Genomic DNA, 23,699 nt, shown 5'->3' with positions numbered 1-23,699 from the left:
CAAGGCAGCTAAAGGAGGGCATAAGTCTTTTCTTTAGAATTCCTCTTCAAGGACATTGCATTATGAATTAGACCAGGAGTATTTTCTGGTTTATTGTACAGTTTGACTATTAAAATTTTTTTTTCTGCCAGAGATAAGAGAGATGTCACCTCTTAGTATAAGACCGCACTTACCTATCCTTTGAAGTGTGGTTTCTCTTCTGTTGTTCATTTGGGGAAGCCTTTTTTATTGCTCCAGGCTGAATCTAGTCAGTGGTACAGGGAGGTTTCTGGAGAGTAGTTGGAACCCTTAGCATTTGTTCAAAAAGCTCCTGGGTTAGTAAGAAGCAGTTTCATTCACGGTCGCTGCAGTTTACATGAGCAGTGATGGGATTATAGGCCTGGTTTCAGGCCTCAAGCAGTGCTGTTTGCTCAGTTTTTGCCACCGTAACTACTGTCCTGGTAACTATTGTGGACAGTCATGCCTGAGAATGTGACTCTAACGTGAGTGTAAGCATCACCTCTTCTCCCCTTTCTTGTAAGTTTTACATTCATTTTGCCTGAACTCCTTGAAAATAATTTGATACTGACAGTCCTATGGCTGAAAGTAAGGCCAGTTGTGTTGCAGTTGCTTCCTATATCCCAGTCCTTACCTAATTCAGAGAAGTGTTTACATGCCTTAGAGAAATCATTTGACAGTGTGGGCTTTGGGTGAATCCTTCATCTCAGAGAAAGGGAGCTGCAGGCTAAGAGACCAGCAGCGTGGGTCTCTGCCCCTGAGTAGCAGAGCCCTCTTGTGGCGTGTTCTCCTGCCTGAGGCCAGGGCTGGCTCCCCCACTCTCAGCTTTTATTATTAAATTTTTCAGACATACAGAAGAAACTTTACAATAGTAAAACAAACATTTCCAAATCTACTAGCAGTGAACATTGTATCATGTTTAGTCTGTATAGATGTGTGTCAGGTTGAGCTGTTTAAAAGTTGCAGATATGATGACATAACACCCTAAATACTTAAGCATGCATCTCCTGAAGATAAGGACGTTCTTGACATAATTAATGAGAATTTTCACACCTAAGACAATAATATTTCCTTAGGTTATGTTAGGTTATCTAATATCCTGTCTATATTTTTATTTCCCGAGTTATCCCCAAAGTATCTGTTTCAAACCAGGGTCTAGTCAGCATTCATGTCTACCGTGGACTTGGCATTTCTTTTTCTTTTTGTTTTTTGAGAGAGAGAGAGAGTGTGTCTTGCTCTGTTGCCTGGAGTGTAGTGGCACGATCACAGCTCACTGCAGCCTTGATCTCTGAGGTTCAAGCGATCCTCCAGCCTCAGCCTCCCAAGTAGCTGGGACCACAGGCATGTGCCACTGTGCCTGGCTATTTTTTTATTTTTTGGTAGAGACAGGGTCTCTGTCTGTGTTTTCCAGGCTGCCTTGGCCTCCCAGAGTGCAGGGATTACAGGTGTGAGCCACTGCACCCTGCCGAGACTCATTTCTTACCAGGCTTTGAACCATGTTATAGGCCAGCAGTTGTACAGAGTCACCAACATTCTGAACCTGCGTATTTTTTTACAGTGTTATTTCTGTATATTTCCTATAAACTGGAAGTTAGGTGCGAGGCCTTCTTTAGATTCAGATGAGATGTTTTTAGCAATGTTTTATGGGGGATGCTGTATACTCAGTAGTCCTTCACTTCAGTAGGCACGTAATGTGACCCTTAATTAAGTTGCCAAATCCCAGCACTTGGCTCCGGTGGTAACAGCCGGATGCTCCTGTTACCTTGTGTCATCAGCAAGTAATCTGGGGAGGTTCACTGGTACCTTGTGAATATTCCGTTTCCTGTCAGCCTTTCACCTAATGGTCTTAGCATCTCTAAATCATTATTTCGTCAGGGATGTCAAAGATGATTTTCATATTCTGTGATTCTTTTCACATGTATTAGCGGGCATTCTGTAAAGAAACTTCTTATCAATAAGAGAACATCATAGATTCTTCTAAAAAAGCAGCATCAATGTTTCATTCTGTCCTTTATCAATTTGAAAGGAAGATAGTCACCTATAGTTGTGGAAATTAGTGTTTTTCTTTCACCACTCTGCTTCTCTCCCTCCGTCCTTCCTTGGTGAATCACTGTGTGCCAGTTGACTATTCAGTGTGTTGTAATCACAGTCATGGTGTTTTCTGCTGCTCACTTTATTTCAGATACGGCCAGTGGAAACTCCTGCTGGCTGGTTCCTGTGTCCTTTTCATATGTGTATATTAATGTTTAAGAACCAAAATCCAGGCTGGGTGCAGTGGCTCACATCTGTAATCCCAGCACTTTGGGAGGCTGAAATGGGTGGATCTCTTGAGCATAGGAGTTCAAGACCAATTTGGCAACTGTGGTGAAACCGCATCTCTACAAGAAATACCAAAAAATAAAAAAAAGAGAAATGAGCCAGGTGTGGTGGCACACAGTTGTGGTCCTACTCAGGAGGCTGAGGTGGGAGGATTGCTTGAGCCTGGGAGGCAGAGGTTGCGGTGAGCAGAGATCACACCATTGCTCTCAAGGTTGAGTAACAGAGCAAGACTCTTGTCTTAAAAATAATAATAATAATAATAATATAATTGATTTACATCAGTGTAGGGAATAAATTTTTTTAAAAAGAGCCCAAATCCATGTTCTCGGGTGCTCAGTTCAGTTGGAGTGTCATTAGTTCTATGTCCACTCAAGACATGCAGAACTAGGAAACACAACACATTTTAAATCGCAAGCTTGGAGTACTATTTCTTACTCATATTTAACGTTACAGAGTTTTCCCTTCTTTGGTTTAATATTTGTATCTCATTTCTCTTAATGCTAGAAATCTTGGTTCTTAACAACAGTGTATTTATTTGTTAAAACAGTTTCATAGTATCAAAATTATCACTACTAGGGGAGCAGAGGGCTCACACCTGTAATTCCAGTGCTTCGGGAAGCTGAGGCAGGAGGATCGCTCCATGTCAGGAGTTTGAGAGAAGCCTGGGCAACGCAGTGAGACCTTATCTCTACAAAAAATAAAAATAGCACCATGGAGCCAGTTCTGGTGGTGTGCGCCTATAGTCCCAGCCACTCGGGTGGCTGAGACAGAAGGGTCACTTGAGTCTAGGAGTTCTAGGATACAGTGAGCTATGATTGTGCCACTGCACTCCAGCCTAGTTGACAGAGTGAGACCCTGTCTCAAAAAATAAAAATATCCTAACTTTAGTTTGTGTTCCTTGCTGTTCTCTTGTCCTTAGAGTATACCTCACTAAAGCAGTACTGTTGGCACTGTGTGCAAAAGTGAAATAACTATTTTCACTGTGGTTATTTTGCCACTTTGGTTATTAATATTATTAGTTAGTTTTCCATTTATTTTTCTTCAGTTTATTGTTTTCAGTTTATCCAATTTATAAAGGGCTTTTTTCCCCTTTATAAATTACAGGGAGAAAATGAGAACCGCTGCGCATGGCTGGTGGGAATGTGAAATGGTGTAGCCACTATGGAAAACAGTATGGCAGTTCCTCAAACATTAAACACAGAGTTAGCATATGATCTGCAGTTCCACCTCTGGGTATATACCCAAAAGAATTCAAAGCAGGGACACAAACAGATATTTGCACACCTATGTTCACAGCAGCATTATTCACCATGGGGAAAAGGGGGAAGCAACCCAAATGTTTACTCACAGATGAATAGATAAGCAACGTGTGAGATGTCGATATAACAGAATATTATTTAACCTCAAAAAGGAAGGAAATTCTGACCCGTGCTACAAAATGGATGAACCTGAGGACTTTATGCTATAAGTAAAAGAAGCCAGATGCGAAAAGACAAACACTAGGATTTCATTCATAGGAGGTACCAGTCAAGTTTACAGAAAGTAGAATGGTGGTTACTGGGGGGTGTGGGGTATGAATTGTGGGGAATGAATCGTGGGGTTAGTGTTTAATGGGAACAATCTCAGTTTGGGAAGATAGAAAAAGTTCTGGGGATGGATGGTGGTGCTGATAACACAACAGTGTGAATATATTTAATGCTGCTGAACTGTACACTTAAAAATGGTTAAGATGGTAAATGTCATGTATATTTTACCACAATAAAAAACATGAAAAACTCCCTGTTGCATGCTTCAAAATCTAAATTGAGTAAAAAGACATTTAGAGATGTCATGCTTTCATCCCTGTCCCCTTCATCCTATTTCTTGATTCTTTCCAGTATTTCTTAACAAAAGTATGTAAATCTTTGTGCATTCTTATTTTTTTCTACTTTCTTACATTGAAGGTAGCTATGTGGCAGGGAATTTTTCTGAGAAGATTAAGACAAGTTTTATTTTTATTTTACAAGGAAGGCAGCTGAACAGATGGGAAGTTTACATATAGCATTTAAATTTAAATGTCAGTACTCTGTGCCTAGAACTTGATCAAGTGCAGGCCTCTGATAACCAAAAGTAACTGTTCTAGTATTGTACCTTTGGTTATCTCTGTAGCACTCATTGTATTAATACATTGGATTTAGGCATCCACCAGTCTTTGGATGGTCAGGAGATGGAGCTTCCACCTCCCAACCTTAACTTTGCAAACATCACTTGTGGATAGTCTGTTTATTGAGACCAGCTGTGTCTTGCTTTTACTGACATGCAAGAGGAGCTGAAGACCAAGCAGCTTCCAGCTGCCTTTAGCAGCCAGATTAGCCTTAAACACACAAGTAGTAGGATGTCTCAGTCTCACCCAGTCTCTCTCTCTCTCTCTGGAGAAATAATTAGAACAGAAAATATCAACAGAAATAGCTAAGATCTGAAGACACTGTTGAACAGCTTGTCCAACAGTAGGAAAACAGTTTTCTGGTTGGCAGAAAACAGAGAAGAGAAATAAAGCAGCACAAAGCAAAAGTTGGAAGTGTGTAAGGGCAGGAGGCCAGTCCTAATGAGGGCTAGTACCAAGGGACAGGCAGATTGGCTTGGTAGGCTGAGACTTAAAATGCCACTACTTGGCCAGGCGTGGTGGTTCATGCCTGTAATCCCAGCACTTTGGGGGGCCAAGGCGGGTGGATCACGAGGTCAGGAGTTCAAGACCGGCCTGGCCAAGATGGTGAAACCCTATCTCTACTAAAAATACAAAAATTAGCTGGCGCGGTGGCAGGCACCTGTAATCCCAGCTACTCGGGAGGCTGAGGCAGGAGGATCACTTGAACCCAGGCGGCAGAGGTTGCAATGAGTCGAGATCGCGCCACTGCACTCCAGCCTGGGCAATAGAGTGAGACACTGTCTCAAAAAAAAAAAAGCCACTACTTGCTAAGCATTGTAATTATGGGGGTGGGGGGAAACTGAGGGAAGGGGAAAGAGAATGAACTTTGGGCAGTTTGTTTAAACTTTGAAAACTGGGCAACGGGGAGAACCTGCTGTGAAGCAGACAGCTTTCTATTGTGTCTAGAGTAGTGCAGACTTTCTAAGAAATGGACATGGATAGAGTATGTATTGGTGGCATGCGCCTGTAGTCCCAGCCACTTGGAGGCTGAGGTAGGAGGATCATTTGAGTCCAGGAGCTTGAAGCTATAATGCGCCACCATGTCTGTGAATAGCCACTGCACTCCAGTCTGGGCAACATAGCAGGACCCTTTCTCCTAAAAACAAAAAAGAGTTCCAGTGAAATGGATAAAGCAGACTGGGAAGTATGAAGCCTGTGGGGCTGCTGGGGCTGAGTCCCGACCAGCTTCATCAGTGGTGATCATTTTGAACTTGTACCAAAGTTTCCAAAACAGAGGTGGCATGGATTTACCCTTGTGTGATGCTCGATCTCAGAGTTGGGACTCTGTGATTGGCCTTTGTTGAACTGACAGGTATTTGAATGTGCACATCCTACGTAGGACATTGCATTGAGGGTAGGTATAGTGCCAGGGCAGCTTGCCTCATCATTACCAAACGCTTTTCCCGGGATCCAGCGTTCTGTCCATTGTGCTTTCTCCTGTTACTCTAGCAGTTCAGTGAATGTAAGATTACTACTCTGTATGTGGAACTTTGAAAACAAGAATGAGGCCATGTTACGCCTGTAATCTCAGCACTTTGGGAGGCTGAGGTGGGAGGACTGCTTGAGGCTAATTGTTTAAGGACCAGCTTGGGCAACACCCTATCTGTACAAAAAAAAATTTTTTTTTATTTACCTGGACTTGGTGACACCTGTAGTTCTAGCTACTCAGGAGGCTGAGGTGGGAGGATCACTTGAGCCCAGCGAGCGATTGCACCACTGCCCTCTAGCCTGGGCAACAGAGGGAGACCCTGTCTCTTAAAAAAAAAAAAAGAGAGAATGAGAGATGCCAGTTCCTGTGCTGCTCTTATTTTCCTTCTTTAGACTTAGGAATTGTTTCACATTTTCTGTACAGTGCAGTACGAGAAGTTGCTGAGCTACTTGGTCTTCTGGGACCTGCCATTGCAGAGGTGGTCATTGTAATCTTAATCTTGTTGAAACAGGATGGGTTTATGACTGGGATGGCCGGAAGCCACACCAGACACCCAGTCACCTGGTCATGGGAGAGGTAATTTGTTGGCTTTTCGTAGTACTTACACTGTGAGCTGCTTCCTGAAGTGGCACTCTTAAGGCCAAGTGCCCCCACCCATCTTCAGTCCTCAGCTCTTCCCCTGTGCATTGTGTTTCCTCTTGCTGTTTAACAGTTTGTATCCTAAAAGATCGCTAGGCTTTTTGCAGATATCAGCAGAAGTCTTTGAAGAAGAAAAAACATGTTTGTTACGGATACTGAACTCTGAGCCACTGAGAGGGTAACTGGGGCCCAGAGAAGGGCCAGGCTGAATTCTGCCTTTAGGACAGCAGCCCAGGAAGCATTTCCTACCATGTGCAGCCATCTGCACCGCATCTCCTGAACTTGCTTGGTCCATGATTTGGGAGCCCCATGGTGATCTTATCAACGCCCATGCGCAGCCGTGGCATTTGCGGAGTGCTCTCTCACACGTTGAGTATGGTTCTCTTCCTTGCCTTTACAAACAAGGGCCTGAAGGGGAGAGAGCTTGCAGCTGCCTAAGGCAACAGTGCTACAGCCTAGACCAGAATTGTTCTTTGGGGCAGTAGGCTCCCCCAAATGGTTTTTCCTTGGCAATAGGACTGTCCCTTAGATGTCTCTTCCCATTTGTAGATCACTGCCCCATCTCCTCCATATCCCCTCACGTAAAAATAGAATGGGTGAAACTATGATGCTATGCAGGATACTGTCATTTACATTAACATTAAACCATACCTGTACTTGATGCAAAGGACATGTGCTCCACAATCCAGGAATAGCCACTTTCAGGGATTTTCCAAATCTAATTAGACTGAAATGCAAAATATCTCTCTGTTCTAGCTATTGTTAACCCTGGCTGCATGTGGGAAACACTCAAGGAGCTTTAAGATACAAAAACCCTGCCAGGCTCCCTTACCCAGTCAGTCAGATCCAGTTCTGGAGTTGGGACCTAGGTGTGTGATGAGAACTGCTGAGTCCCGTCGAAGGTTAAGCTGGGCAGCACTGCTTGGCAGCCACTGGAGGTGCTGTTCCCACCCATGTGCGGCTGGGCAGGGTCCCTACCCCAGGGCAGCAGTTAATGGCCTAGACACCCCTGCATATTTGAGATCAAGAAATGTCAGTACTAGTTAATAATGGGAATTCCACAGTCTGTATCTTTCACACTTCCATTCTCTGCTTTTAAGGTGAGATTCTAAGTACTGTGGACCCATAATCTGTCAGGTAGAGTCTGAAATGTTTTTCCTCTCATTTTAGGGATGGGCGTGTTTTGGGCGTGCTAGAGGTGTCCCGCTCCATTGGGGATGGGCAGTACAAGCGCTGCGGTGTCACCTCTGTGCCCGACATCAGACGCTGCCAGCTGACCCCCAATGACAGGTAAAAGGGCCCTATAAGAGGCACAGGTGTGTGTGCGTGTGGATTTATTTGTCTTCCTCACTTCTTCCAGTTTGTATCAAGCCTTTGTTGGAGGGAAGGTGTGCGTGGTGCTAGGCCCTGGGGGTGCAGAGATAAATAGAATGTGGTTTCTGCTCTGGTGGGGTCTGCAGTGGTAGGGAACACACATGGGGATGGGCAGCTGCAGTCCAGTGTGTCCTAGGCATGTGCTGTGTGCTGGGGTCTTTGGCAGTAGGGGAAGGGGGTATCCCTGTCAGAGGAGAAGGGCCTTCCTGGCAGAGGGAACGCACAGTTAGGCATTAAAATGTGACACTGTGAAAGAATGGCCAGACAGGTGCTTGAAGGACCGAGGGAATGGTGGGAAAGTGATAGCAGGGTACTTTGGGGGCAGATCCTGAAGGGCCGGCCCTCAGTCCCATGCTGCAGAGTTTGAACTTTAGTTGATCATTGGTGGAGAATCATAGGAGGTTTTTACACAGAGCCAGGATCGGTTGAGAAAGAGACTGTTCACTTGTTCATCTCCTGTTCTCCATGCCTAAGGGTACAGCACCGTGCTGGCCGAGGGCAAGGCCTCAACAGGTGATGGTTAAAGATGGTATTATGGGGCTAGGGAGGCCCCGTGAGCAGCGGTGCAGCAGCCCTGGCCTGATGATGAGGGCTGAACTAAGGCAGTAGCAGGAGGGGGTCAAGGAAAGCTCCCGGAAGCAAGATTCACAGCACTGAGTTGATGAGGGGAGGCGAGAGACACTAGTGGCACTGTGGCGGGTGGTCCTCCGAGTGCTGCTGAGTCCTGCCCCAGTGCTGCGGATGAAGAGCACGTGCCTTGCTTTGGCACTCGCCTGCTTGGCGTTGTCTTGAGCCACTGCCCCGTTCTCCACATCTTCCTTCAGTGTGTTTGTCATGTTCTCATGTACCCTGGGGTCCTCCATCATCTTTCCAGCAGCCGCCTCCTCTGGTTTTCTGAATGATGCACCTTCTGCTTTGCTTCCTAGCTCCCCTTCCTGGATTGTAATCATGGGTCTGTGTGATTGGTTATTCAGGGTCTGACTTTCAGGACACTGGAAGGGGCGGGAGCCTGCCTGCCAGGACTAGGCCCCACTGTGTTCTTAGCATGGACGATATGCTCAGCAAATAGTGGCTGAGTGAATGCCTAGTCAAATGAGGAAAACAGGCTGGGTGTGGTTGCTCACGCCTGTAATCCCAACACTTTGGGAGGCGGAGGTAGGTGGATCACCTGTGGTCAGGAGTTCGAGGCCAGCCTGGCCAACATGGCAAAACCTCGTCTCTACCAAAAATACAAAAATTAGCCAGGCATGGTGGTGGGCGCCTGTAATCCCAGCTACTCAGGAAACTGAGGCAGGAGAATCACTTGAACCTGGGAGGCGGAGGTTACAGTGAGTCGAGATCATGCCATTGCTCTCCAGCCTGGGCGACGAGCGAAAGTCCGCCTCAACAGCAACAACAACAACAACAACACAGATATTACAGTGAGAAAAGGAAGGTGGCTTATACCGCAAAGCTGTGGGGAAGCATATTCCCCACCCCCAATGCCAGGAGAACTAGAACTGTCACATTGAATCCATTGGTGTTCAGAAAGATTCCAGGGGCAGTCTAGGGGGGTTTGATTCTGAAAGGGAGAGCATGTGGTTTTCAAACACAGGAACATGCACAGCTTCCCCTTCTTGGACCTTGGACTTGGATGCAGCCCCAAGCTGTGCATGTGCGCCCAAGGATGTTTCACCGAGGCCGGGCTCATTCTTAGCTTTATGTCTGGAAGTGGTGTAAGGCCTATGGTGTTATAAATTCTTGTATATTTACCATAACACCCATGTTTTTATTCAGTGATTTTTCTTGAGTTTGTCTAAGAAAGTACAGCACCTAATGTTTGGGGTAATTAATAATTCTGTTAATTGGTGAAGAGAAGGATAGTCTCAGTTTTGATGTATAACATCCTATCCACAAATACTTGTAAGTAGTTTAAACCTTTGTCTCAGAAATTAAGTGGGTTTAAACAAATCTTAGCCTGGCCAGGCGCTGTGGCTCATGCCTGTAAATCCCAGCACTTTGGGAGGCTGAGGCAGGTGAATCACCTGAGGTCAGGAGTTTGAGACCAGCCTGGCCAACATGGTGAAACCCTGTCTCTACTAAAAATACGAAAAATTAGCCAGGCGTGGTGGCGGGTGCCTGTAATCCCAGCTACTCGGGAGGCTGAGGCAGGAGAATAGCTTAAACTGGGAAGGTGGAGGTTGCAGTGAGCCAAGATTGCGCCATTGTACTCCAGCCTGGGCAACAAGAGTGAAACTCCATCTCAAAAAAAAAAAACAAAAAAAAAACCTTAGCCTTTGAATAGTTGGACAAATATTTATTTTATCTCCATCTCCAGGCCCTTTTTTTATTTTTTATTTTTTTGGTTGGACCTAAAACCCATTTATATTTCTCCCTGGTGTTGTAGGTTCATTTTGTTGGCCTGTGATGGGCTCTTCAAGGTCTTTACCCCAGAAGAAGCCGTGAACTTCATCTTGTCCTGTCTCGAGGTGAGACATCTCACACGGGGGTGGTGGTTGTCCCAACTGTGTCTTAGTTTTCAGAGAAGTAGAAGTCCTGAGACCCCATTTCCTCCCATTGTGGAACAGCCCTTGTGCCCTTTTTCAGTGTGAACTCTGCCTACTGACTCACTGGTCAGTTTGTCCTGCCAGCCCTGATGGAGACCAGAGCAGCTCTTCTTCCTGGCAGTAATGTCTCAGGAAAGTGACAGGGTGCAGGGCCACTCCATTCACTCATTCCCTTTCTCATCTGGTAGGATGAGAAGATCCAGACCCGGGAAGGGAAGTCTGCAGTCGACGCCCGCTACGAAGCAGCCTGCAACAGGCTGGCCAACAAGGCGGTGCAGCGGGGCTCGGCCGACAACGTCACCGTGATGGTGGTGCGGATAGGGCACTGAGGGGTGGCGCGCGGCCAGGAGCACGCATGGTATCGACTTAAAAGGTTCATTTTGTGTGTGTGCACATTGTGTGTTTTGTGTACTCCTGTGGGACTCCCATGGTTGTAAATAAAGGTTTCTCTTTTTTTTTCCTAGTCTTTTGAGTTATTATATTGTGAGCACCTCTTGACCCTTCAGAGATTGTGTTTGCTTTTGAATATGCTGTCTTTCCTTGTTAAAACCATTACAGGCATCTTGGACTGGCTCGTAGCGGCCTGCAAGCTGCTGGTTGTGTGCTGTTTTGTAGTTCACAGGCATTTTTGCTGTGCTTTAACTCTCATGATAACCCTGGTTGGGGAAGTGGCACGTTGCAGTGAAGAGACCCAGGGGATGACTGGTTAGAGACAAGGCGAGGACCAGACCAGGGCTTTTGGAACCCTCTAGCTCTTTTCAGTTTTCCCTATGGAAATAGTGTTGCAAAATGTTACATAGCATGAGCTCAGGCTTAGCCAGGAAATAGACTCATATGCAAGGTTACTCATGCATCAGACCCTCCAGAAACAGTACAGAATTAGCGATTCTGATTCCATTGGTGAGAGCTGCAGTCTGGTGGAAGGAGTCTGTGGAGGACTAGGTTCAGTGGCTTCCATCTGGACTCCCTGGGTGTAGGTGTGCACCTTCCTGTTGGAGCAGGCAGCCTGCTGCTCAGCATGGCCCGGAAATTCCGCTTCCCACTTGAGGTAGGTGTGGGGAGTTGGCCCTGTGCTGGAATGAGGTTAATCTTAGCAATAACACCTCAAAGGGGGACACTTCTGTGAAAGATGTTAAAAGCATGAAAAGGGTGCATGAAGAATAATAAGCTCAGAAGAATAAGCTTTAAAATACTTTTCAAGCATTTGTTTACATAGAAAACATGTCATCATTATGTAAGTAGTTTTTAGTAAAGCAGCTCTTGGATCCTTTTGTGTAAATGTTTGGCTCAGGATGATGTAAGATTGTAAAACTTTGCGTTTTCAGAATCTGTTTTGTAATGTTGCCTGGCCCCTACCCAACACACACATGGTTTTATCACCCGGTTGAGTGAGTGGAATTGGTGTCCGTGCTGTGAGGACCTCAGTGGTAAACACTTCATGTAAACCTTAGCTGCCTCCTGGGGGTCTGTTGTGCAAAAGCCACAAGTAAAAACTGAATGAAGTGTTGGTGCTGCCCCTTCCTTCCCCAGGGAGTTTTAAGAGCCAAGTACCCATTTCAGTTTGAGGACTGGGACATTATACGGTGTGGCATCATTGAAGAAAAGAGCCCTGGCACCCCAGAATCAGGAAATAGAACCATTTATTTGGTAAATGTCTTCCTTTAGCAAACCAGGTGTTTGCACACTGATGTCTGTGACTCGTACATCCCTATGTCCCACTGTTCCCGAGAGGCTTGACCCTAGTTTCCCAGGAAGGTTCACTCCCAGCCTTCAAGGGAGTCCCTCCACGTAGAGGCTGGAGGCCATCTCCACTTCACCTTCCAGGTTCCTCCTTACCGTGCTTAGTTTAGTGAACCTGGGCTAAAGGATTCATTCCGGATCTTAAGGTCTGCCTTTTGTTTTGTAACTGTTGTGTCACATAGTTCTTAAGTACTTGAACCACCCCACAAAGTCAGTTATATAAATATATTCCACCTGGCAGTATTAGACAATAAATACTTTAATAAACTGCTGTATAACACACTGAGAAAATGAAAGAGATGTGGATATTTGGCTTTTTCAAGAGTAAAAGATAAGTTCTCTAAAATATCTGTGCCCAGTGGATACAAAGTGAAATCTAGATAAGGGCGTGGCCACATCACCCCCTTATCAAAACACACGGGATGCAGTACCCAGGCCAGCCCAGTACTTCTAGGTAGGGTGGGTATGAGTCCTACTGAGAATCGCGCCAGGCCTTTCCCAGGGCAGAGTGTTTGGTTTTTGTGTATTACTGCACTTGGGGATGGAGATGTTTGATTCGGAGTTGGGGTTTGGAAGCTGGGCTCCTGGGGATCATTCAGGCCTGGCGGCAGTCACCTCATCCGGAGGCTAGTTAGAAAGTGAAGGTGACTGGCCATTGCTCCCTTCTCTCCCGGGCCTGAGCACCCTTGCCAGACCAGCTTGGCTCCCAGGAGGTCCTGAGGCACCAGGTTCTTCGTAGCCTGTTGTGTGGGGAGGGAGTGGGTTAACTCTTCCTCAGCAGGTAGAAGCCCTTGGAGGTCGCTGCCGAGGGCCTTGTCCTCTTCACTACCTACTCTGGGACAGTCCTGCACTTGGGGGAAAATGTGGGAGGCTACATTTGAGGAGGCTGCGGGCTCACAGCCTGTGTGTCATGAGGGATGAGAGCTGCCGTCCCCATCCCCAGGCCCCATCACTGCCACAGGAGCACAGCAGGCTTGGGACCAGCCCTCCCAAGACCACCCTTTCTCGGGACCATCTCTTGTCCACCACCTGTCCAATGTGAGCGCCACATCGCCACCCAAGTGGGAAAGATGCTTGGGAGGCTCATCCAAGAGCTGCTGGACCCAGCCAGGCCCTGGCACCCCTGGTGGAAGTCTCTGCTTCAGCTATTTGGAAGATGGGTCAGCAGGCCTGGCTGTCTCCAATCTGTAAAGACGTTCTAGATCTTTCCTCTGGTGGGTGGATCCTACCAGTGAGTCAGCACCTCAGAGGGGAGGGGAAAAGGGATCTCATCCACCTCTGGAGAGGGTGGAAGGGGCCTTGGCTGTGAAAAGATTTGCAGAGGAGGGGAAGAGTGGAGCTCCCATTTGGAAAGGCCTTCTGAGGTGAATTTGTGAGTTAATCTTGCATACATTAGAACTAGAAGCTGGGCCCACTTACTGTCCCCCAGAGGCCCTTGTCCAGTGTCCCCCTGGCCCAGGCTAAGCAGTGCTCAGCTCCACTGGCAGGTAGAACACGGTTAGGGGAGGGCAGGGAAGACCAAGCAGCCCAGATGGCGACCAGGGGAGTGGTGAGTGACCCTGTCCCTTCTAAGCAGTAAGAACACAGTGTACTTCCCCATGGCAGCCCCCTCAGCCCTGTGTCAGCTGACCCTCTTCCAGGGAGGGGCCCTGGCCAGTGTGCTCTGCACTCCAGGAGAACATGAAGAGAGGTGGAAAAGGTGGGGCTGGGCACAGGAAAGATGCAGAGGCCATCTGGGCAGGTGCTGAGCAGGCCAGGAAAGAGTCGGCCTGCAGCTGGGGACTAGCAGGTGCCCCCAGGCACGCTGACTCTTTACTGGATAACAGCCCAAGATGGTGTCCTGAATCACCCCTGGCTCAGGGACCACCAGTGTGCACGTCACGTCCGTAGGCCTGCCTGCAGTGGCTCTGTGGGCTGAACTGCAGTGGCCAGTGTGGGCAGAGTTGCGGGTGGGCCTCCTCCTCCATGTGGCCACTGCTACTCTGACACTGTCCACACATTGTCTAGACCTGTGCTCCATTTGCCCCTGAGAGGAAGGGCCTGTGGTGGCCGCTCACATGCCCAGGAGGACAGCACTGAAGTGGGAGCCACTGCGCACTGTGAGGGAGAAGCCGCTGGCGTTGTCCAAGAACACGGAGGTCCACTGCCCCATCTGCAAGGAGGGTGCCTTTGAGGCACTGGGCCGCCCCAACAGCCTGCAGAGGCGACCCAAGGGCCAGCCAGCCACACTCCCTCTTTCCCACTCAGCCCCGCATATGGGAAGCGCTCAGGCCCAGAGACGAATGTGGCCGCCAAGATCACAGAGCAAGGGCCTGCACAGGTTGGGCCCCACCCAGCACCTCTTGTGCTTTCCCTGAAGCGCCCTACCGTTCGCGTGTGTGGGAGCGAGCCCCTGTTCAAGGCCAGAGTGGGATTCAAGAGTCCAACAGGTTTCTCAGCTTCTCAGAGCCTGCAAGGGCTCCCAAGTCAGGTGGGAGAGAGGCCCTTCCCCACAGGCCTGGCCCTGCAGTCATCTGGCAGAGCCTTCCATGAAACCAGCACTCTAGCCTGGCTGCTGGTTGTCATGCACCAGCAGCGCCACATTCCCTGGGAACTCCCGGAAATGCAGAATCCGGGATCCACCCAGACCTGCCTCAGGATTTGCATCTTAAGATCCAGGTGGGGCAGAGACCATCTGAGTTCACCAAGCATGCTGTGCGGCACCTAGAAGGGACCTCTAAATGCCTTTCAGCAAGCACAGACTCTGGAGCCGGACAGCCTGGCCTCCATTTCTGGCTCTGCTGTGTGAACTTGGGCTAACTCGGGGAGTAGCACTACCTTCTCCAAAGCTCTGGGAGCATTCAATAGCAGCTGTTATTCCACACACCTGCACTCAATTGTTTTCTTTGTTAGTAAATTCCACCTTTATGTCCATTTCTCTACCACTTGCCAAAATTCCCACAGTGCCAGAGATGGTCACTTAGGGTTTTAGGCAGGAAAATAACATATCTGGCTTCCCACAGTCACAGGGGACTCGGCGTCAGCCTGGGCAGAGTGCTGGCCTCCATTCCCTCCCTGCACCGGTCCCTCAGTGGGCTTGTGGTGGCCAGGAGTACTGGGCCTCGGGATGAGGTGCTCAGGGAGTCTGAATATTGGGAGTGCAGAGCGGAGCAGCTGCTCAAGCGGGCAGGTGCTCTCGGGGAAGGGCTGCGTTTGGAGGAAGGAGATCAGGACTTGAAGCCTGGCTGCGCGCAGACCAAAGTGAGCACCTGGCATGTCCTAGACCCTCTCCCAGGCCTGGAGTCTGAGGGTGCTGCACCCGACCCGGTGATCCTGAGCATCTAACAGCACCCTTCTGCACCCAGCCACCCGTGGCCATGCCCAGGCGGTGCCCCTCCATGCCCAAGCCTGCCCCACTCACCTGCAGGTACAGGACACCATTCACGGAGATGGTGAAGAGCTCACTGCTGCTCTCCAGGCCCATGATGGCCTCCAGGGAGCTGTAGCCAAAACAGAAGGAGGGTCAGCCTGCCCCATGAGACCCCACCAACTTCATCCACGACACACAATCCTGCCAGCAGCCAACGCATGCCCAGCACTGGTCTTCCAGTGGAGGTGGTGTCTGAACCGAGTCCCCAAGAGGAGGAAGGACACAGGGCCAGAGGCATGCTTGCTGTATTGAGAAAGGCAAGGCGAGGGCCCAGCAAGAGGCAGCAAAGCCCTGGCTCTGATGGGAAACAGGACACTGGCTGAGGCAGCCGGAAGTGGGGATGTGGTGGCAGGTGATGCTAAAAGTTGGTTCAGGCCAACACACTCCGGGGGTTCAAAGGCAGACTAAGAAGTTTTGGACTTGATCCATTCATTCAAGTCTGCTCTGGCTACGCTATCCGCAGGGCATCTCTGCTGTACCTGGGCTGCCTTCTGGGTGTGGGGAGACAGGGAGCTCAGGGTCACTGCACTCATGGGCCAGATGGTGCAGGAGCAAAGGGATGCGATCATGGGGAAGAAAATTCCCCGGTGAGGAGTGGGAGGGCGACTGAGGAGGGAGCCTCCAGAAAGCTGTCTGGAGAGGCCTCTTGGAGTAACACTGGTGCTTCGAGCCCCAAGATGAAAGTCCCGGAGGTGGGAAGGAGGCGGGAGGCGGGAGGCTGGAGGCTGGAGGCTGGGAGGAGCCGGGCCTCCTAAGACCTGGGGAGGAGGTGAAGGTCTGGGCAGGGAGTGGCCTGGAAAGGTTTTTTTTTTTTGTTTTTTGTTTTTTTTTGAGACGGAGTCTCCCTCTGTCGCCCAGGCTGGAGTGCAGTGGCGCAATCTCGGCTCACTGCAAGCTCCGCCTCCCGGGTTCACGCCATTCTCCTGCCTCAGGCTCCGGAGTAGCTGGGACTACAGGCGCCCACCACGCCCGGGTAATTTTTTGTATTTTTAGTAGAGACGGGGTTTCACCATGTTAGCCAGGATGGTCTCGATCTCCTGACCTCGTGATCCTCCCGCCTCGGCCTCCCAAAGCGCTGGGATTACAGGCGTGAGCCACCGCGCCCGGCTGGAAAGGTCATTTTTAACAGGTCCTGGTTGCTGTGAAGGGAAGGCCTGATAGGGGCAGAAGTAGACCGGGAGACCTGGAAGAAGGTGTGGGGTCACCTAGGCCACGGTGGGGTGTGAACGGGCGGAAGCCCCGTCCAGTGCCTGTTTAACCACCTCCAGCTTGTGGAGGCCGAGCGAATGCGGGTGTGGGGTCCGGGCCGGGGTGCACTCACGCGTTGCGCTGGCACCGGGACTGGATGCAGATGAGCAGGCGCAGGTGGTCCCGGGGGCGCGGCGGCCCCCTCCTCGGCGGCTCCCCGAGCGCTGCGGGGGAGGGTGGGACGTGGTCACGCGGGCGGGCGGCGGGGTGGACGACAGGGCGGGCGGTCCTCCCACGCCCCGGGCCTCACCCACGTGCAGCGTGGCGGCGAGAGCGTAGAAGCCAGCCACGGGCGCCCTGTACTGGCCGCTGGTCAAGTTCAGGCCCGGGCCGCGGCGGAAGGCACCCTCGGCGTCGGGCTGCGAGGGGCACGGATGGTCACCCCGGGTCCCACCCGGCCGGACCCACCCGCCCTCCCGCGCGCCCGCACTCACCAGGTAGTAGACGCCGAGCTCGTGCAGCGCGCGCCGCTCCACCAACGCGTCCCGGCGCAGGCGGCAGAGGAAAGCAGCCTCCACGCGCGGCGCCCGCGGCCCCGGGGCCAGGAGCGCGGCCAGCAGTGCCAGCACGTCCCCCGCCACGTCGTCGTCGTCCTCCCCGGCGGTGGCCGAGACCGGGGCGAGGCTCGCAGCGACCGGCCCGGCGGGGCCACGCGTACAGGGTTCGGGCTCCGCGCGCTCCCGCTGCCGCACCGCGCCTGGCACAGAGCGAGCGGTGGCCGCGCGCCGGGGACCCCTCACCCGCCCGCCGCGTGGGTCCAGCCCTGAACGACAGGTGCTAGCGGGACGAGGGACCTGCCGGGCGCAGGGGTGGGGCGAGGGCGACGCCCCCTCGGCCTGAAGGGCCTCGGAGTCTTTGCTTCCTGACCCTGCAGCGGCTCCAGTTTCCCTCAAGATTTGGGAAGCTCGGGCAGAAGTGCCCCAGCGCCCTTGGCCTCCAGCCTCACCTCTACCCCACCCACATTTTCCAAAGACGCTGGGGGTAAAATAAGCGATTGCAGCTTTACTGGAAGTACAAGGAGGTTCTTCAGCGCAGAAGGTGCTATATTTAAACGAACAGGACATTGAACTAAAAGGAAAAAACGGCTCAATTCTAATGACTAATGTGAGCCGCCGCTCCGCAGGAGGCCTCAGTGTGGACTCCGCGGCTCCGCTCAGCCCTGCCTCCTCCAGGGCAGGCTGCCCCAGCCCTGGCCAGTGGTGACTGTGGGTGCCAGGCCCACTCCACCTGGTGCTGCCCCATACACTAGCCTCTGCCTTTCGCTGGGCTCTCCTGACTTCCAAGCAGGGCATGGGCGCTGGTCCCTAAGCACCCACCATACTGAGTGGCCAGGTCCACCTTCCTCTGTGAAGCCTTCTCCTGGCCATGGTTCCCCACCCCCAGCCACCCCCAGCCATCCCCAGCCCTGACCCTTGGCAGACATGGGCCAAGATGGGGCAGGGACTGGACCTGGGCCAGCTCCACTGTCCTTGAGTCTAGCCCAAAGCAGGTGCCTCCTTGGGTGCCCGCTGAAGTGCTGAGGTTGGCCCTGTCAGCTCCTCGGGACACCCTCCCAGGCCCTGCTCACAGCGGGGTGTGTGTGTCCCAGCCGGTGCACACCCCTACCTTTCAGCAGCAGCTGGAACTCCTTTAGCAGCGCCTCGGGTGGGATGATGGGGCCTGGGGGGCCCTGGGGACCGGGAGGCCCAGGGGGCCCTGGCAAGCCGAACTGAAAGGGAACCTTGGCAGTGAGGACATGTGAGGAGCAGGCTGGGAGCCACAGCAACCCCTGTGCAAGCTCTTGCCACTAAGAGGCAGGCAACAGAGCTCCCCAGTGGGCTCCAACCTCCAGCCAAGGATCTACCTCAAACAGTGAAAGCTTCTCCTGGAGTGAGTACAAGGACTGTGCTGGAGGTGGGGGCCCCTCGGGGCGGGGCTTTGGCGGGGAAGGACTCTGCTCTGAGTGGGGAGGCAGAGGGCTGAAGCCCGCTCCTGCGGCCAGGCCTCGTGGAGGGAAGAAGACTCCAGGCTGCTTTTGGGGACTTGCATCTCAGGGTCTGCACTGGGCCCGAGTCCACCATCAGCAAGTCCCCACTAGGCTGGATTGGGACCCAAAACAGGAGCCAGTAAGCCCCCTGTGGGGAGAAGCTTAGGGCAGGGCCAGGAGGCTGGGCAGAGGTAGAAGACCAGGCCACGGGGACAGCGCGGCCTGCGCCCCTGCCTCGTGCGCTCCGAGCTGGCCTTCCGTCGTGTGGTCAGATCCCAGGCAGGTGAGACTGGCCCCCAGGGGACAGAGAAGCCCATACCCCGTATTTTCCATTTTGGGGGCTCTAGGCAGGAGGCAGCACCAGGACCAAGCACCAAGTTTCTGCACAGGCCAAGACCCAAGGCTGAGTGAGGGTGAGAGCGCAGCAGCCGCCAGGACCCCGTGCCACTAGTCCCTGGGAGCCAGGCACTCCTGCAGGCCCCTCCAGCATGGACAAGGTTCTCACCACAGCCTGGGCTAGCCCAGCCTCCCTGGCCTGGATGCAGAGGGAGGAGGAAAGAGGGAGTGCCTGGTATTTTAGGGGTGTGGGGAAATGGTTGGGACCAGGCCCCTAACTCGGGGCTCCCCCTGGGGCTGCCTGGGTTCTTCCTCTGTGTTCTCTGTCCCCAGGCCGAGGCGTGAGGAGTGTGCTATTGGAAACGTTCAGGATGTAGGAGTGGGAGTGAATAAGGAGCGAGGAGGCGGAGCCCCCGACGGCCTGACGCTGACGGGATGCCGGCCTCACCTTCAGCTTCTTGGCCTTGCCCCTGCTCCTCTTCTTGCCATTGACACCCTTGTCACTCTGCCTGACGAAGAGCATCCAGGCGTCCCGGGGGTCGACGCTATGTGCACGCTCAGCAGTGGGCTCCTGGAACACAGCCAGCCCAGCAGGGCGGTTGGCCTCACTGGGCTCCCACCAAGCAGGTGGGACACTTTGCAGGAGGTGACTGTGTGGCCTTCTGTACTCTGGGACCCTGGTCCTTGTCACCTGTGGTGCCCTCAAAGGCAATGCCTCAAAGGCAGCTCCCAAAGGGGCCCCCACCCCTCGCACGTTCTCCCCCGGCCCGTGGAAGACGACTCCTGGGGAACAGGCCACACCTCGGCCTGGACTTCGCACTCATGGGAGAGGCAGACCCAAGATGCCTGGAGGGAAAATGGGGTGTAGGGCTCAGGTGTAGGGGTGAATCCCTGCACTGGGCCTCCTTCCTCCAGAGGAGCTGCAGTGATCACACTATCCTCCAGTCACCAGGAGGATCCAACCACCAGAGCACCCATAGGTGCTCAGGAAGAAGCAACTGTGATTATCAGGGAGCCCAACTACTAGCCAACCCTCCTCTGTCCATCCCCCACTGTCAGAAGTTCTAAGGAGGCAAATTCAGCCCTCACAGCTGCCTCGGGTTACAGTCCAGTGGGGGAGAGGACCAGGTGAGCTGTCATGATGCGAGGCCTCCGTGTGAGACTTTCATTTCCTCAGCACTTCTCAGACACTGACTCAAGCATGGACAATGATGCTTCTGGAAGTTCCCATTTCTGTCCGCACTGCATCCTGACTGATGCTGACACCGAGCACAGTTTTGGGAGGGACCTTCCTGGGAGAGGCCTTGGACCCACTGGGCTATCTGGGCTCCAGGCAAGGCTGCCAGCTGGGAAGGAAACCAGCCCAAGAAGGCTTAGATGAGGTCATGGGTGCTGACGCTGGGGGCTGACAGAAGGACCCTGGGATTTTAGAGCTGACTGGGCCCTTTTATCAGAGACAAAGCCGCTGCCAAGTCACTGCCTTTGGTTCCTGGCTGATCTGGGGGGATGCAGGGCCTTCTTTTGGGAGCTGGCTGACTAATGCACAGGCTAGGGTGTTGTGGTGGGAAGATGGGGGCTGCGGTGCCAGAGGAGCCTGTGGTTGGACAGAGAAAGGGTTCAGGGTGCCCAGGGCCCTCAGCGCTGCTCAGTGCTTCCTTGGGCCTTAGAGGGTCAACTGCACCACCTGCTGGCTGATCTCCCCTCTACCCCCTCCCAGGACCCTCTTCCACTCTGCGTGTGCCCTCCGTGGAAACATGCGGCGAGGATGCCGCACACCGGCCAGGAGGGGTGTTCCCAGCTGACCCTCCAAGCTGCACCTGTAGCCTGTGGATGGACTCTGACCCCAGTGTGGTTTGGGGGCAGAGCTGTAACAGGCAGAAGTTGGTGTCCCAGGAGATGGCCCCAGTAATGCGGGTGGGTATTGGGCAGCTGCCCTGGTTCCAGCCACAAGGGGTCTCTCAGAAACAAGCCTTGGAGCCTGGGAGGACCTCTGGTGTCACTGTGTCTCCCACAAACAGGGTCCAAGGCCAAAACTCCACCTGGAAGCACCTGAGCCCCGTCTGCCTCCTGCTGACTGTGCCCTGACATTTGGCTGCTGTGCCCACCTGGGTGGTTTGGCCAACTGCACGGGGAGGGGGTGCCTTCAGTCCCTGGGAAGTGGCTGGGGGTGATGGGGCTGGGATAGAGAACTCTGGGGGACCCCAGGCCTGGCTGCACCCCTGTCCCCTCTAGTAGATGCGTTCCTGGCTCTCCCCTCTACTGCCCCTGAGCATCTTCAGAATAAACAGCACCGGCCGCCCACCCCGGCTTCCCTGGGGCAGCCCTGCCTCCCTGACCCAAGGCCCGGCCACACTGAGGGCTCCTCTGAAGTTCTCCCCTCCTCGGGCCTGGGCCACACCTCCCCAACCGGACCACCCTCTGCTCAGCAGTCCAGGCTCAAAAACCCTGGAGAGGAGAGGGCAGGGCAGAGCTCAAGATCACCCACTCACAGCCAGAAGCCACTTGACCACTTGACTCCAAGCCACATGTCATTCCCCACCCTGAACAGCCCCTTGACCCCAGACCCGCAGGGAAACACTTTCTGTTTTTCAGATAATTGCACCAAACAGACTGGGGGCGGTGGCAGTAATTCGCTTACACTTTTTACAAATGCGTTCTTCCCAATTTCCTCAAATCAAGTTATTTACACTTTATCTATTTCCCAACTTCCTTCTGTCCCAAAAGAAAAGGGGGTTTTCGCCGACCTAGCAGAACCTTGCTTTAAGTCAAACTACCTCAAAGCCAAAGTCAAGGCTGCCCCGCCGGGCTGAGGGCGGCGTCTACACGGCCCTGAGTCTCGGCGGAGCCCCGGAGCCCCGGAGCCCCGGATCCCCGGAGCCGGGCGTTGCAGCAGCTCTCGCGGGTGAGGGCGGTCGGCCTCCAGGTCCGCCTCCCGCCGCCCCGAGCCGGGGCTTGCGGGCGCGGGCTGGGTCTGGAGCGGGCCCGGGCGTCTTACCGGCGGACGGGCGGCCGGCCCCGCGCGGCTCTCCCCGGGGCCCCGGGGCAGCTCGTTCCCGGGCGGCGGCTCCTCGCGGGCGCGGCTCCTCGAGGGCGCCCCAGGCTCCGGGGACCCCAGGCCCGCGGCGGCGGCCAGCAGGCCCGCGTAGACGAGCAGCAGGCGGGCTCCGGCGGGGCGGCGGGCCGGGGCCATGCGGGCGGCGGTTCCCTCGCTGCTCCGAGCGCGGCGTCTCGGACGCCCCGGGCTCCTGGCCTTATAACGCGCTTGAATCCCCCGCCTCGCCCGAGACCGCGCGCCCGCCCGCGCCCCCTCCCGGCTCCCGTGCGCGCCCCCTCCCGGCTCCCGTGCGCGCCCCCTCCCGGCTCCCGTGCGCGCCCCCTCCCGGCTCCCGTGCGCGCCCCCTCCCGGCTCCCGTGCGCGCCCCCTCCCGGCTCCCGTGCGCGCCCCCTCCCGGCTCCCGTGCGCGCTGCATGGGGATGGGGGGAGTGTCCGGGCTGGGGAGTGGGAGTGGGGGAGGGGGCACGGGGAGCGGGGCAGGGCGGGGAGAGCGAGGGGTGTTCCCCTGCTGGGCGCGTCCCCCCTGCAACTCCCGGTTCTGGGGTCCCTCCTTCGCGCTGTCCAGCGCTTCTGCTTCCTGGGGAGCGAGGCGCCCCTTCTCCCAGCCCTGGACCCTCGGCCCTCGCGACCCCATTTTCTCTGCGGGGAGCCAGGCGCTGCCTCCTCCCAGCCGGCCCGAGGCATCCTTTCTCCCCGCTCTGTCCCCCACGTCCTCTGCAGGGACCCCCGAGGTACCCCCTCCCCATTCTCCTGGCCGCGCCCCGCGAGGCCCAGGCCTCTATGACACAGGTGGAGCAAATCTGAGCCGGGAGACCCTCACGGCCCCTTCTCAGCGCCCCTTTCCCAGGCGAGAACTCCCCTTTCCAGGCTGCCCTCCCTCCATGGCTGGCGTGCTCTGAGCGCAGGGACTCACTGTTCTTCCCCACCTGTCGCACCTGCCGGGACCGAGAGGACGCAGGGAGCCAAGAAACAACTCAGGACAGCCGCCCTGCCCTGGTGGGGCCGAGCGGGGCCTGGGCTGGGAGAACTGACCCCTATCGGGGTGTGGGGGCAGACCAGACCGGAAGCCAGGCTGCCCACCGCCCACCGGAGTCAGTGCCCCCAGAGGTGGACCAGACCCTGCAGGCCTCGGAGAAGATGGCAGAGAGGCCTCTGGGCGGCCCTACCAGGAAAGAGCCAGCCCCAGCCCCACCCTACCCCTGGTTTTGTTATATCGCATGCCCTTTTGGCTATCTGCCCCAACACTGGACGCTAAGCCGAGGAGGGTCGCACACTTGGCTCGCTTGCCCCACCCCCGAGGCACCTGTCCCCGGTGGGTACACAGTGCTTTTCGTTAAAGAATGGGAGAAGGCTCCGCTGGAAAAGCACCTCCCACTCACACCGACGGCTGCTGTTCCCCTCTTTTGAGAAGAGCCCGCTGGGGAAAGGAGGCCTTACCCTGTCCTGGTTCACAGGA

The 23,699-nt window shown here is 53.8% G+C and overlaps 2 protein-coding genes across 10 annotated transcripts in view; one reads left to right on the top strand and one right to left on the bottom strand.

Annotated features, from left to right (window-relative positions):
• The window catches only part of ILKAP (ILK associated serine/threonine phosphatase), a 33,101-nt gene extending 22,149 nt beyond the window's left edge, over window positions 1–10,952 (top strand). For 2 of the 4 annotated variants that reach the window (XM_002813045.5, XM_063713192.1), the window contains 3 exons: window positions 7,740–7,859; window positions 10,330–10,411; window positions 10,678–10,952. In XM_002813045.5, coding sequence (XP_002813091.1) covers window positions 7,740–7,859; window positions 10,330–10,411; window positions 10,678–10,818 — 343 coding nt within the window. In that variant the 3' untranslated portion in view covers window positions 10,819–10,952. The remainder of the gene's footprint in view (window positions 1–7,739; window positions 7,860–10,329; window positions 10,412–10,677) is intronic. The other 2 variants (XM_024243554.3, XM_063713193.1) reach the window with 1 other exon arrangement.
• A 1,518-nt stretch (window positions 10,953–12,470) lies between these two features.
• On the bottom strand, window positions 12,471–22,494 carry ERFE (erythroferrone). 6 transcript variants are annotated; one of them, XM_024243553.3, is made up of 8 exons: window positions 22,184–22,494; window positions 19,637–19,759; window positions 18,492–18,594; window positions 17,321–17,583; window positions 17,137–17,245; window positions 16,960–17,050; window positions 15,630–15,708; window positions 12,471–14,381 (listed from the first exon to the last, which is right to left on the bottom strand). In XM_024243553.3, exons 1-8 carry the CDS (start codon window positions 22,376–22,378, stop codon window positions 14,283–14,285), a joined length of 1,062 nt encoding a protein of 353 aa, XP_024099321.2. In that variant the 5' UTR covers window positions 22,379–22,494; the 3' UTR covers window positions 12,471–14,282. The 6 variants fall into 6 exon arrangements, with proteins under 6 accessions (XP_024099321.2, XP_054406044.1, XP_054406046.1 ...); XM_054550069.2 differs by having other exon boundaries at window positions 12,471–12,969; XM_054550071.2 differs by having other exon boundaries at window positions 17,141–17,245.
• Between the last annotated feature and the right edge of the window lie 1,205 nt (window positions 22,495–23,699).

Source organism: Pongo abelii, chromosome 11 (assembly GCF_028885655.2).
Source record: "Pongo abelii isolate AG06213 chromosome 11, NHGRI_mPonAbe1-v2.0_pri, whole genome shotgun sequence".
Lineage (NCBI taxonomy): Eukaryota > Metazoa > Chordata > Mammalia > Primates > Hominidae > Pongo > Pongo abelii.
The sequence above is the reverse complement of the archived record's forward strand: the minus strand, read 5'-3'. Positions and strand labels throughout refer to the sequence as shown.